Here is a 15,119-nt window from a genome sequence, read left to right as displayed (position 1 = left end):
GGGTAAAATTCATACGCTTTCATGCCACAAATCCAATATACACCCTTTGGTAGTGGTATAGAATAATGTCCGATCATTGTAGCCAGGTGATCATAATCATCAATAGGGTCTGATGGTGGTTGTTGTTTTAGAAGTTCATTCCTTTTTGTCTCATCATTGAGTTTTCTGTTGGGGTGTAAATTGTGTCACTTTTGGATGTTCTTATGTGAATGGTTCCTTTACCTTCAACACACCATGTTAATGTCTTTGGGACCATTGTGAGGGTGAGAGGGTCAGGAGTGTTGCAAGAGTGACAGTTAGTATATAGTTGGTGGCAGTTTAATTGTCTGATTGGAGGTGGGTTGGGACAGGCACAGTGTTGGTAGGTTGAGATAAAGTGTATTATGTGGCAGGTGTCACAGGAAGTGATGGGCAAGGCCATCAATGGGAGTCCGTCTGTTGTGCTGTGTGGGATGAATCCACATACATAACAGTTTTTGGGGTTGGGGCTGTTATCAGCTACCATTTTCACCAGTTGGAGGTATGTGTTTGTTGAGGGCTGTGGTTCATATATTTTGATTTGCTCCTTTGATCGTTGTGAGCGTGTTGGGGTTTGTTGTGTATCTTTTCCTGGGTCTGTGGTGCCTGTTATGACTCTCGGTGGGTGTTGTACATGTTTTTCTGGGGCTCTGGGCCCTGCGGTGTTCCTCTTCTCCTCCGACAGCTGCGGGCGCTGTACCTCTTCTTCTGGGACTCTGGGCCCTGCGGTGCTCCTCTTCTCCTCCGGTGGTTGCGGGCGTTGTACCTCTTCTTCTGGGGCTCTGGGCCCTGCGGTGCTCCTCTTGTCCTCTGGTGGCTGCGGGTGCTGTACCTCTTCTTCTGGGGCTCTGGGCCCTGTGGTGCTCCTCTTCTCCTCCGGTGGCTGCGGGTGCTGTACCTCTTCTTCTGGGGCTGTCAGCCCTGCATTGTCCTTCGGGGGAGGAGTTTCTTCCCAGAGCTGCAGCCACCCCTCTACGGGCCCACAGGTGATGAAGAAGAAAGCCCACAGTATGAAGATGGATCCTGCCGTTTTCAGGTGCATGGTGGGGGAGGCGTCTTCTTACAGTGGGATGCGTGGACCCACGTGGGGCGACCCTCACACTTGATTGCTGTGATGGTGGTAAGCAGGACATGTTGTGGTTTGGACCAGCGGGGTTTCAGGGCGTTTTTTCCGTCGGAAATCTCTGATGCAGACCCAGTCCCCTGGTTGGATGTTATGGCACGGCTGGTCACTAGGAGGAGACTGGACAGCTTTTACTTGCCTGGGAATTGACTGAACAGCAGAGGTTAGAGCAGAGCAGAATGATATCATTGATTCATCCGTAGCATGAAGATCCATCTTCTTCATGCATAGCATTGAATTACTTGGTACCGTTATTGGTCTACCCGTAATGATTTCATGAGGTGTAAGTTTGTGTTTCCTGATGGGTGTGGACCTCATTGACATTAGGGCCAACAGCAATAGTGTTGTCCATTTTAAACCTGTTTCAGCACACAGTTTGGCTAGTTTGTTCTTCAGAACACCATTTTGTCGTTCAACTAGCCCTGCAGACTGAGGATGGTATGGACAATGTAGTCTTTGTTTAATTCCCAGTGAGTTACAGAGTTCAGTCATTATTTGTCCAGTGAAATGAGTTCCTCTGTCTGAGTTGATGCTCTGTGGGATGCCGAATCTTGGGACAATGTCTTTCAGCAAGCATTTCACTACAGAAGCAGAGTCAGCCTTTTTGCAAGGCCAGGCTTCAGGCCAGTTTGAAAACATATCTATACATACAAGAACATTATCATATCCATCACACTTCGGCATATGAATAAAATCTAGCTGTAGAGCTTCAAAGGGTCCCTGAGGGGGAGGATGTGTCGACATTGTTGTCTGTACTGTTTTCCCAGGGTTGTGCTGTTCACAAATCAAACATTTCTCACAGTACTTTTGGGCATAGGATGTAAATCCTGGAGCATACCAGTCTTTCAACACTGTCAGACACATTCCTCCTTTACTTACATGCGATAAGCCATGTGACATGCGTGCAAGCCATGGGTACAGGGACGTAGGTGCCACAATGCGGCCGTCATTGTGGACCCACAAGTTATTTACATATTTACATCCATGGGAAAACCACAACCTTTGCTCCTCCACATCAGCAGTCTCCTGTAAGAGGGCTACATCATTAAGAGAAGCAAGGTCGTTAGCAGGTATGGAAGGACAGAGCTTTACATGGACAGGATTGCCAATTTTGGCAGCTGTTTTGGCCGCATGGTCAGCCAAAGCATTGCCTTTTGAAACAGGATCCCAAAAATGTTTTCATTTGTGACATAGTAGTGGGTTTGGGTACTTTGGCTACTCTATATGGCTTTTATTCTGGAGGCAATTATGACTCTTGTTGAACCAAATAGTGTGTGTCTAGATTTTGATCTATCAGGGCTGCAAGCACAGCTATTATGTTATGTTGGTTAGTCTAAAACGATGCCATCTGGTGTGTAATAGATGGTGCAGTTTAGTTTCCATAACAAATCTCTCCCTAATAGATTTACGGGTGTGGTGTCTGACAGAAGAAAGGAGTGTGAAGTTGTGAAACTTCACATGCTTTCAGTGAAAGGACCTTCAGATACAGGTCTTCTGCTGGAGGTGCCATAAACAGGGTTGATGTGGATTGGGTTGCTACAAATGAGCAATTTCTCACCCCAAATGAAGGAATTCTCAATGCGTCTTTTCCAGGAGGTCGACTTTGTCCAAATTGTGAAGTCCTACAGGGATTCTCTGCCATTTTCTCTGCTCCGCCTGTGTAGTGAGATACTTAGAAAAACTGTTATAATTTGATCTACAAACAATTTTGTTTAGTCTCAGATCACCATATCATTCCTACAACAGTCATTTTCTAAGATTTGGAAAAGGAAAATAAAACATAAAACGCGTTCCTCAACAGTTACAGACAAAGACACACGTGAAGTGACAAACATCAACAAAAACTTGCAGTATGAGATTAAATCTTTTGATTTAATCATTCATATTTGTTTTGGTGCTTCCGGAAGACTTATCCAATTTTTTTTTAAGTGTTATTTTGTTTTAGAATTTGTGTTGGTCATTTGGTTCTAGTTTTTTTTTCTTTCTCTAGTTATACTGCATTGTTTTATGCTTTGAGTTGTATTATTTCTTTCTAGCTGTGGCACTAGTTTCATTAGTTTTAACTCTGCGTTGTGTTATTTCTTTCTAGTCGTTACACTAGTTGCACTAGTTTAAACTCTGCGTTGTGTTATTTCTTTCTAGACTCTTAGTTGCGTAGGATTTTACATTTGTGGCTAATTTCTTTCTTTACCACATTTTTCTCTTATTTGTTGTAAATGTTGTTCCTTCAACATTTATTTTCTCTTATTTGTTGTAAATGTTGTTCCTTCAACATTTATTTTCTCTTATTTGTTGTAAATGTTGTTCCTTCAACATTTATTTTCTCTTATTTGTTGTAAATGTTTTTCCTTCAACATTTATTTCCCGTACTTCAATTTTTATTTTCTTTATATCACGTTTTCCTATTTCTTTATTTTATTTTTATGTTGCAACAAATTTTAAGCTTTTGGTACCATTTATCATACATGTATTTAACAGGACCAGTCAACACTTTCCCAAACCTTCTGCTAAAATAACTTCCATTTTCCTTCTGTAAAATCCCTTCAAAAAACAACTTTCATATACACCTACTTTTTCCCACAATTCACTTACCAAATCTTTCAAATGAACATTCTACTCAGAAGATACAAATCATTTTTTTGTGTAAGGAGAGCGAGTCAGATTCTTACAAATGAAATATACCTGTTTCTGAGTATTGGGAGAACTAGTCAATCCCTGGGAGAACAAAACACCCTACTTCTTCACTGGAACCTGCGTAGGCCTTCTCACTAGTCCCCTTTTGGACTATTTCTCAGTGTTTCCCAAACACTGTGGACCAACCCTTGGTCTTATCCTCATCAGGATCTATTTATCTGTCACTGGATGTTACTGGAGATATAAAACCTTAAGAAGAGCGAGTCAGATTCTAAGGCAAGGAAGAAGCAAGTAACCTCACAACAAAGTCAAGATTCCTAGGTTATGAAACTACAAGCGTTTCCTAAACATCTACAGAAACATCTCCACAGACTATCTCTCAGTGTTTCCCAAACACTGGAGACCAACCCTTGGTCCTATCCTCGTCAGGATCTAGTTCATAATGGCCATTTTATCTGTAACTGGATATTACTGGAGATATAAAACCTTAAGAAGAGCGAGTCAGATTCTAAGGCAAGGAAGAAGCAAGTAACCTCAGTTATGAAACTACAAGCGTTCCTAAACATCTACAGAAACATCTTACAGAGAACACATCTCATTAACCCCCATACACAACCACACAGCAAACTTACTTAAAATCAGGATGGCGTCACCCTTCTCCGGGACTCCAATTCCACAGACCTCCAACAATACACAGCAACAGTAATTAGGTTTTCAAAAGGACCTTACCTCTGAAATTTGGATTTGGTCACTGGTGTGTTTTTGGTCTGGGAAAGGAGTCTCCGTTGAAGGTCTCTTGCCATCCGGGTCACGGCACCATTTGTTGAAGAAATTTCACTCAAGTCCTTGTTCAAAGTTTGCTGTGGTGGAAGTGGTTTAATAGCATTCCGGAAATGCGGTGAGCATACTGACACAGAGCTGGTCTGATACAGTAGACTGACCCAGAGCAGAAGAAGTGGAGAGACTTTATACAGTAAAGATCAAAGCACCAAATGGTGAACAAAAGCTACAGTATGGATCAAAGTAGTGACCAACAATTGGTGAACCAAAGATAGGAGGTGAGGGCATTTACATACAAGATCAAGGTTTGCCAGGGGCAAGTCGGGAGGGGTCAGATCAGTAGAGGTCAGGAGGGTGACTAACAAATGGTAAACAAAGAGGTAGAAGGGGAGGGCATTTACATCAAATCCAGGGGCAATACAGGAGAGGTCACATCAACAGGGGTCAGGAGGTGGAAAGGACACAAAATTGGCATATGTTTGATCAAAGAGTTGTCTCAGACGTCATTTTATTATCAAGTCTCCAAACCAAATGTGTGTTCTCCTTTAATTATTAAGTCTGCTCCCAAAAGGGTATTCTTCTTCACCAATCAATGATTCCACTTCTCACACATCCTACAGGACCCCAGCTAGCTACACAACAACTTCCAGAGCATTTCACTATGGAATTAAGCAATAAAGGCTCATTGAAATTATCATACACAAAAATATATTCAAAATTAAAAAAAAAAAAAAAAAAAGAAACTCCCTGTTTCCAATCAGTGATTCCACTTCTCACACATCCTACAGGACCCCAGCTAGCTACACAAAAATTTCCAGATCATTTCACTGTCGAATTTCACAATAAGGGCCCTTTCAAAAGTCATAAGTCATGTATTCAAGTTTGAAGCCGATTCCATTAATGCCCTCGGAGGAGATAGCGTTTCTTGGGGGTCCAAAAGTCATACTTTGATGGGCATATTGCGGACTTCCTGTTGGATTTAGGTCAGGGGTGTCAGCATATTATTTGTAGGTCTTGATGCGACGAATAATTAAGTTTTGGTTCGATCTCTCTACGACATTCCTACAGGCCGTGGCAGCCATATTAGATACATAGGTGGCACTATAGAGCACATTTTGGCACTTTGGGGGATAATTTTTACATTTTATCAAATTTTTCACCAGTCCTGATGTCTGTGCCAAATTTGGTGAGTTTTTGAGCATGTTTAGAGGGTCGACTTAAGGGTTGAAGTGGCGTAATAATAAAGAAAGAAGAAGTGGAAAAAGAAGAAAGAAACAAACACGCAAAATATAATAGGGTCTTCGCCCCTTTGAGGCTCAGGCCCTAATAAAGTTATAGCAACTTCCTCTGTCATGGCGAAGCATTAAATCTCAATGGTGCGATGATGAGAATTTTCTGGAGGGTGAGACAGGTCAGTCTTGCTCACACCTGTGGCATCGAAATTATGCAAGTTTTAGGCCCATTCACTTGAATTTCAATTAGTAAACAAAACTCTTGATGAGTTTGTTGTGTGTAAATCAAATTAATTTCCCAATTTTTATCAAGTTTATTTTTAGAAAAGTAAAGACTTTTAACCCACATGACCTGGTCAAAGTTTGATTGAAATGTGTACTGTCAGGTGTGTAGAGAAAATAAGTAACTGCAGCTGGATACAGAAAAGTACTCATATATTTGAATGGAGAGTGTGAGCCAACCGCTAGGTGCTTGGGCCCTAATAAAGGAAAAACTGCAGTACAGAGCTACAAATTTTAGTTTTGATTTTATTTTTTTCTGCAGCACTTTATCACTGAACTGTGACTCTCACTCAATGAGCTCCATTCAACCCCCACACCCATCCCCCACATCCTATTCTCTCTCTCTCCCTCTCAGTTAGAGTGGAGAATGTCACTCTTCTTGTGAAATATCCTCATTAATCCCATGACTTTGGCCAAATCCTACATTAAAATCACATTTTTTGTAGGAAATATTGTCGCAAATCCATTGATACAGGTTTCAAAGTGGTCAGACTTATAGTTTAGACATCAGAACCATTTGTTTGACACAAAATCCATGCCTAGAGATTGCCCCCTGCATTGGTTTACATTGTAAGGTGTGATGTGGCACTACAAGTTTCAGGGCTTACAATATCTAAACTTTGCAAGTTATTACAAAGTTTTTAACAACTTTTGTTTAGCACAGTGTCATAAGTCATGTATTCAAGTTTGAAGCCGATACCATTAACACCCTAGGCAGAGATAGCATTTCTTGGGGGTCCAAAATTGGCGCAAAGTCGTACTTTGATGGGCATATTGCGGACTTCCTGTTGGATTTAGGTCAGGGGTGTCAGCATATGATTCGTCGATCTTGATGAGACGAATAATTGAGTTTTGGTTCAATCTCTCTACGACATTCCTACGGACCGTGGCAGCCATATTAGATACATAGGTGGCGCTATGGAGCACATTTTGGCACTTTGGGATACAATTTTTACATTTTAGCAAATATTTTACGAGACCCGATGTGTGTGGCAAATTTGTTGAGTTTAAGTGGCGTAATAATAAAGAAAGAAGAAGAAGAAAGAAACAAACACACGAAATACAATAGGGTCTTCGCCGCTTTGGGGCTCAGGCCCTAAATAATAAGAAGAAAGAAACAAATACACGAAATACAACACGGTCTTCGCACCTTTGTGGCTCAGGCCCTAAATAATAAGAAGAAAGAAACCAACACACGAAATACAATAGGGTCTTCGCCACTTTGGGGCTCAGGCCCTAATAAGAAAGAAACAAACACACGAAATGCAATAGGGTCTTCACCCTTTGGGCTCAGGCCCTAATAAGAAGAGGAAAAAGAAGAAAGAAACAAACACACGAAATACAATAGGGTCTTCACCCTTTGGGCTCAGGCCCTAATAAGAAAGAAACAAACACACGAAATATTTTTCACGAGACCTGATGTGTGTGCCAAATTTGGTGAGTTTAAATGGCGTAATAATAAAGAAAGAAGAAGAGGAAGAAGAAGAAGAGGAAATAAACAAATACACGAAATACAATAGGGTCTTCACCCTTTGGGCTCAGGCCCTAATAAGAAAGAAACAAACACACGAAATATTTTTCACAAGACCTGATGTGTGTGCCAAATTTGGTGAGTTTAAATGGCGTAATAATAAAGAAAGAAGAAAGGAAGAAGACGAGGAAAGAAACAAATACACGAAATACAATAGGGTCTTTGCCGCTTTGGGGCTCAGGCCCTAATAAGAAAGAAACAAACACACAAAATACAATAGGGTCTTCGCCCTTTGGGCTCAGGCCCTAATATGAAAGAAACCAACACACAAAATGCAATAGGGTCTTCACCCTTTGGGCTCAGGCCCTAATAATAATAAGAAGAAGAAAGAAACAAACAAACACACGAAATACAATAGGGTCTTTGCCACTTTGGGGCTCAGGCCCTAATAGGAAAGAAACAAACACATGAAATGCAATATGGTCTTCGCCCTTTGGGCTCAGCCCTAATATGAAAGAAACAAACACACGAAATACAACACGGTCTTCGCATCTTTGTGGCTCAGGCCCTAAATAATAAGAAGAAAGAAACCAACACACGAAATACAATAGGGTCTTCGCCACTTTGGGGCTCAGGCCCTAATAAGAAAGAAACAAACACACGAAATGCAATAGGGTCTTCACCCTTTGGGCTCAGGCCCTAATAAGAAAGAAACAAACACACGAAATATTTTTCACGAGACCTGATGTGTGTGCCAAATTTGGTAAGTTTAAATGGCGTAATAATAAAGAAAGAATAATAACAGAAGAAGAACGAAACAAACACACGAAATACAACAGGGTCTTCGCCCCTTTGGGACTCAGGCCCTAAATAATAAAAAGAAAGAAACAAACACACGAAATACAATAGGGTCTTCACCCTTTGGGCTCAGGCCCTAATAAGAAAGAAACAAACACACGAAATATTTTTCACAAGACCTGATGTGTGTGCCAAATTTGGTGAGTTTAAATGGCGTAATAATAAAGAAAGAAGAAGAGGAAGAAGAAGAGGAAAGAAACAAATACACGAAATACAATAGGGTCTTCGCCGCTTTGGGGCTCAGGCCCTAATAAGAAAGAAACAAACACACGAAATACAATAGGGTCTTCGCCGCTTTGGGGCTCAGGCCCTAATAAGAAAGAAACAAACACACGAAATATTTTTCATGAGACCTGATGTGTGTGCCAAATTTGGTGAGTTTAAGTGGCGTAATAATAAAGAAAGAAGAAGAGGAAGAAGAAGAAGAGGAAAGAAACAAACACACGAAATACAATAGGGTCTTCGCCGCTTTGGGGCTCAGGCCCTAAATAATAATAAGAAAGAAACAAACACATGAAATACAACAAGGTCTTCGCCCCTTTGGGGCTCAGGCCCTAAATAATAAGAAGAAAGAAACCAAAACACAAAATACAATAGGGTCTTCGCCACTTTGGGGCTCAGGCCCTAATAAGAAGAAACAAACACACGAAATGCAATAGGGTCTTCGCCCTTTGGTCTCAGGCCCTAATAAGAAGAAGAAGAAGAAGAAAGAAACAAACACACGAAATACAATAGGGTCTTTGCGCCTTTGAGGCTCAGGCCCTAATAAAGTTATAGCAACTTTCTCTGTCATGGCGAAGCATTAAATCTCAATGGTGCGAGGATGAGAATTTTCTGCAGGGTGAGACAGGTCTGTCTTGCTCACACCTGTGGCATCAAAATTATGCAAGTTTTGGGCCCATTCACTTGAATTTCAATTAGTAAACAAAACTCTTGATGAGTTTGTGTGTAATACAAATTAATTTCCTAATTTTTATCAAGTTTATTTTTAGAAAAGTAAAGACTTTTAACCCACATGACCTGGTCAAAGTTTGATTGAAATGTGTACTGTCAGGTGTGTAGAGCTGTGACGGCCATCTTAGTGACATAGATGGCGCTATAGAGCACATTTTGGCACTTTGGGGTATAATTTTTACATTTTATAAATTTTTCACCAGACCTGATGTGTGTGCCAAATGTGGTGAGTTTAAGTGGCGTAATAATAAAGAGAGAATAATAACAGAAGAAGAAGAAGAACGAAACAAACACACGAAATACAACAGGGTCTTCGCCCCTTTGGGACTCAGGCCCTAAATAATAAAAAGAAAGAAACAAACACACGAAATACAATAGGGTCTTCGCCGCTTTGGGCTCAGGCCCTAATAAGAAAGAAACAAACACAAGAAATACAATAGGGTCTTAGCCCTTTGCGCTCAGGCCCTAATAAGAAAGAAACACACACATGAAATACAATAGGGTCTTCGCCCTTTGGGCTCAGGCCCTAATAAGAAGAAGAAGAAGAAAGAAACAAACACAGGAAATACAATAGGGTCTTCACCCCTTTGGGGCTCAGGCCCTAAAAAACTCTCTGTTTCCAATCAATGATTCCACTTCTCACATATCCCACAGGACCCCAGCTCACTGCACAAAAACTTCCAGAGCATTTCACTGGCAAATTTCACAATAAAGGTATTTTCAAAACATTATACACATACTTTGGTGTATAATTTAATAATTCAAAAAATTCTGGCACATTTAGGCGCAGTTATTTTCTGCTTCAAACACTGGAAAGGAAAATAACACATTTAAAACACATACTGCAAAAGGTGCTATAAAATCTACATATTATGCATATGCATTGTATGCATAATATAATGTACGTGATGCCTTCAGTATTTGAAGAGCCAGATTTTTTTATCTCATGTGCCATAGGATGTGTGAGAAGTGGAATCACTGATTGCAAACAGGAAGTTTCTCTTTTTTAAAAAAAAAATTTGAATATATTTTTGTGTATAATATTTTCAATGGGTCTTTATTGTTTAATTCCACAGAGAAATGTTCTGGAAGTTGTTGTGCAGCTAGGGGTCCTGTAGGATGTGTGAGAAGTGGAATCATTGATTGGAAACAGAGAGTTTTTTTACTGATTTTTTAAAATATATTTTGGTTACCGCTGTTCCGGTGCTGGATTGGTGCATGGGCTCTTGCTGCATATGGGCCGTGTTGGACCAGTGCCACAAGCCTAGACCCTGGGGGAGGGTCTCGTTTGACTGGACAGTTTAGTGGTCATTTTAAATATGGACATTTTAAGTGTTTTTGTGTTTAGTTTGTCTGTTACTGTCCTGGTTTATTCTATGGTTATTTGTTACTTTTTTATAGATCTTAAAAGCAGCAGCAGCAGTACATTGGTGGCAACCGGGGCAAACTGGGGGAAAGATAGCTGATAGGTATGGGGGGGATACATGACTGTCTTGGCTAGTTTAGTCTGCACGCCCCATAGTAGTGTGAGATCAAGTGTGCCAATTTAGGGTGGAATCGTGTGGTTTTCACTGCGTTAAGTCTAATGTGTTTGCTTAAATGCTTCTTGCAACAGGACATGTGGGTGTGTGTGTACCCAACTGTCAGCTGTTGGTGTGTTACTTGTGTAGGGTGGTTTTGTGTGCAGTGAAACTCAGGGTGGCTGGTTAGCTGGGGGACAGACTGTCTGAGGGGGGTATGTTATAGCTTGGCCAGTACCATCCTCGGTCCATGAAAATGCTGTTGTCTGAACTCATTTCTGTAAAATAAAGTCTCTATATTTTTTGCATATTGTTGTCAGTGTGTAACTTTCTTAGATCTCTGACACCGGACCATACCGGGAAAAAAGGTGGTGGCAGCAGTAACTTTTCAGCCAGTCCAGTATTAAATATTCATACCTACAGCAACGTTTATTACAATATTTTCAATGGGCCCTTATTGTTGAGCTCGCCAGTGAAATGTTCTGTAAGTTGGTGTGCAGCTAGCTGTGGTCCTGTACGATATAGAGAAGTGGAATCACTGATTGGAAACAGTTTCCTTTTCATAATATGCTGAACATGAGACATTGTTAATCTGTATAAGTGAAGTCAAGACTCTGTAGATTCTAATTCCACAGTGAATTCTCCCAAGTCATAACCTTCTTGGTGAACAACTGAAATAAATAGTGCATTCTTTCAGTTCACTGTTTCAATCAAACTATAATATTATCGGTCGACTGTACAGGAAATGAAAACGATGTCAAACCACATTTAGTCGAGGACCATCTGTGTCTTTTAAACAGAAAATACTTATTACCGTAATAATGGAAGTGTACGTGCAGTAGGAAAATGCGTGGCGGCTCGCTTGTGACTGTGATTTCCGTAGTGGCGGCTAGCTTGACCACAGTGTTTAACATCGTTGTGACGCAAATTACACTTTTTACGGCAATATTGAGACTCCGGAGAATCAATAAAACACAGTTTAAGAAAAGGTTTCACAAATCAGAAACCGTGTTATAGGCACTTTAGCCTCTCCATGATAATCTAGTCAAGATTTGACAGGTCTAAGTATAGTGGTTTTTGATGTGGAACTGGTCTAATGTGGTCTGGATGAGAGAAAATCAGTGAAATCGCCCTTTTTTTGCATTTTCACAAATAGAGTAAAGGGTTTGAGATCATTAAGAGAAAATACTACAGTAAAAATGAATAAAAGCGGAGAGAGATAGCAATAAGACTGAAAAGCAGTTTACCATGAGTAAGGATAAAAAGAAAAATATGCTACAGTCAAAATTTAGGACAATTTCAGTCTACTACTCATCCTCATTTCATTTCCCCACTAGGCCTATTTGTTTCTTATTCACTTCATGAATTAGCTTGAAAATGACAACGCCATCTACAGGCGTTATGCCAATTTTAAGGTGGACTGGAAAATTTGAATCGGAGGCTGTGAATCTTACGTATGTATCCATTTTGTTCTGGGATTTTGTCAGTTCTGTCCAGTAATCTGTATTTTTCTTTTTCTTTCATCATCATTTGATTTGGTCTCACTTTCTGAGTGCATGTGTCCTGAATCTGAGGTGTTGCTGGTGTAGAGACCTGAGTGGTTGATGGTTCGCTCAGCCACAGGACAAGTAGGCAGAGGGGACTACTTCCTGGTTCTCGCTCCCTCCCTCACTGTTCAGGCAGCGGCGCTTTCCCTGCGCTCCCTCCCCCCTGCAGGCTGGGCTCAAACACACTTTAAACCAATAGGAAACTGGACGCACATTCACATACTCCTATATTGAAAGTCTGCAGCCACACACACCTCATGTGTTCATGGCTCCTCTCCTGTGTCTCCTCTCACAGGGAGAAGATGATCTACAGGATCCTTCTGCTCATCAGCCTGACCTCCTGTGTCTGAAATGAAATGAATGGTATACATATGTCACCATGGTATCCATGGAGACATATAATTCCTGTTTAAAGTGGAGAGATGTGCACAGTAATACTCCAGTAGCACAGGTATTGAAGGGCACTCAAATATTTCCTCTGTCTTCTTCTTTGGGGCCATCTTGTGACAGAAATACATGACTACAGCTGTGAAAGAGAAGATTTTTTAAATGTATTCAGAGATAAACTCTGGTTTCCTGTAATTGATGCTGTAGGTTTTCCTTCTCACACCTGTGATGATGAACTTTGACCTCATGTGTTCATGACTCCTCTCCTCTGACTCCTCTCACAGGGAGAAGATGATCTGCAGGATCTTTTTGTTCATCAGCCTGACCTCCTGTGTCTGTGGTTAGTTTACAACTTTACTTTAATATCCATAAATATAATAAACAAAATATATTTTCAGCCTCACTGACATTTTATGACCTTCATCTTTAAATCTGTGAGTGATAACATTGGCAAAATGCCTTCTCAGTTTGTCTGGTCCTCACTTTCGCTCTCTGTCTCCTCAACAGAAACATGTGTATTGGATGTGACAAAGACCTCCTATCAGGCAGAGGAGAACAACAACATCACACTGGAATAGATGTTTTCAACCAAACCCAACAGTTCCTCCACCTCACTTAACATCTCCTGTAAACTGATAAGTGATGTTAAAATCAGAGTCCTGTATCATCTACGTGATGGTGTTGAGGTCTCAGAGTCTCAGGATGGAAAGCTTTCAGGACGAGTTCAGTGTGACAAAGACGCCCTGAGAGAAGGACGAATCAGACTTCATGTTTCCAGACTCAGGACTGATGACTCGGGTCTGTACCAGTGTACAGTGAGAACAGATGACAAGAAGAGCTCTGGCAGATGCTGACTCAGTGTCACTAGTAAGATGATTCAGTAGAACTCAGGAAGCCTTTTTTTAATGCAAGTTATCAGTGATGTACTGACTGGACTGCTAAACTTTATGAGTGTAGCTGTATTGTTAAGATTTATAAATACATCATAAAATATGCTGTATGTGAACACAAACATCACCAGGTTCAAGCACAAACGGTTCAGATTTTCAAGTGTGAGGTGTCACAAGTAGGAGAGATGAATGTTGAGATAACAGAATTTGTGAAACAGAAGTACAATTATTATTATTTTATGTGCTTTACAGCAGCTGTTGATCAGCCCAAACTTCAGAAACCTATTGAGAGACCACAACCTCGCTGTCTGTGCTGGACTCTACTTTGCCTTCAGACTTCTTTCTAAACCTGGTGAGAGAAGATGAACACAGTTATGTTTTGGGGGACATAAACCATTACATTTGCTATTTTAAACTATTTAAGTATCTATTTACCAATACATACATGTAGGTACAAGATATGAAGTTATGGAATAAGGGGGCAACAATTTATGTACTTATAAAGAACTTATACTGTACTTTATACTTTAACTGCCAGGTACTTATTCTATTATTACAGAGTATGTACAATTTACTGAGCAATAATCTGGAAATTTGGAAAGAATTAAGAGAGAATTAACATTCTAGTTATTGTTTAACTACTAGGTACCTATTCTGTTATTACAGGGTACAGTATGATCATACTGTATTTGTATATTTGTGGTGAACGTGGAAACTGTCACGTAAGCTTTGAATGAACTTTCACAGAGTCCAGTAACTAGGCAGATTCAAGAGCCAAGAGCCAAGGGCCAGAGTCAGAGTCAGAGCCAAGGAGCCGCGTCTGGCTCTCATGTGGTGATGTTCATTTCACAAATGACCAAACTGCCATATCTGTTGCAGATTAGACACAGAAGGCAGAGGAATTATTGCTGGTGAGTCAGACACTTCTGTGCTCTGTGGGATGAGTTATTGGCACTGTCAGATTCAAGAGTGAATTTAAAGGCTTTTGTGCATTTTAAAAGATGGATTAAGGATATTTCAACAGTGCAGTATGAGGAAAAGTTCAGAAGTAACGTGGGAAACTTGAGAGGCTGAAACTTATGTGTGTTTGAAAAATGATTTATTGCATTGTTTGTCTTACCTTTTTTTATTTACCCCATTGTAACACTTAAATTTCCCTTTGGGGATTAAAAATATCAATCAATTAAGTATCTATCTATCTGTCTAACTATCTATCTAATGCTGCTAATTGAATTATTGGATGTTTTATGTCATATTTTCCACATGATTACGCCCACATGCTTTTTTTTCAACGATGTTTCTGCAGCCTCCTGCCGCTGAGGATGTTTTTGCAGCTGTTGAGAAGGTCTTATTGCGGTCTTGCTCTAGTCCTGTTGTCATGCTGGTTTTTAATGCATGGCGGTTAGCCGCAGGGCTCACTCCT

At 40.5% G+C, this 15,119-nt stretch overlaps 1 protein-coding gene across 2 annotated transcripts in view; it reads left to right on the top strand.

Moving 5' to 3' along the window:
- Positions 1 to 12,235: 12,235 nt before the first annotated feature.
- Positions 12,236 to 15,119, top strand: part of LOC137176129 (uncharacterized) — a 32,144-nt gene continuing 29,260 nt past the window's right edge. The window contains exons 1-6 of one of the 2 annotated variants that reach the window (XM_067582201.1): positions 12,238 to 12,326; positions 12,715 to 12,870; positions 13,091 to 13,146; positions 13,314 to 13,673; positions 13,949 to 14,067; positions 14,444 to 14,607. In XM_067582201.1, the coding sequence (XP_067438302.1) occupies positions 14,059 to 14,067; positions 14,444 to 14,607 (173 nt within the window). In that variant the 5' untranslated portion in view covers positions 12,238 to 12,326; positions 12,715 to 12,870; positions 13,091 to 13,146; positions 13,314 to 13,673; positions 13,949 to 14,058. Of the gene's footprint in view, positions 12,871 to 13,090; positions 13,147 to 13,313; positions 13,674 to 13,948; positions 14,068 to 14,443; positions 14,608 to 15,119 lie in introns of both variants that reach the window. The other variant, XM_067582202.1, reaches the window with a different exon arrangement.

The sequence above is a fragment of the Thunnus thynnus genome, chromosome 23, assembly GCF_963924715.1.
Source record: "Thunnus thynnus chromosome 23, fThuThy2.1, whole genome shotgun sequence".
Taxonomy (NCBI): Eukaryota; Metazoa; Chordata; class Actinopteri; order Scombriformes; family Scombridae; genus Thunnus; species Thunnus thynnus.
This window is presented reverse-complemented; position numbering and strand designations above follow the sequence as displayed.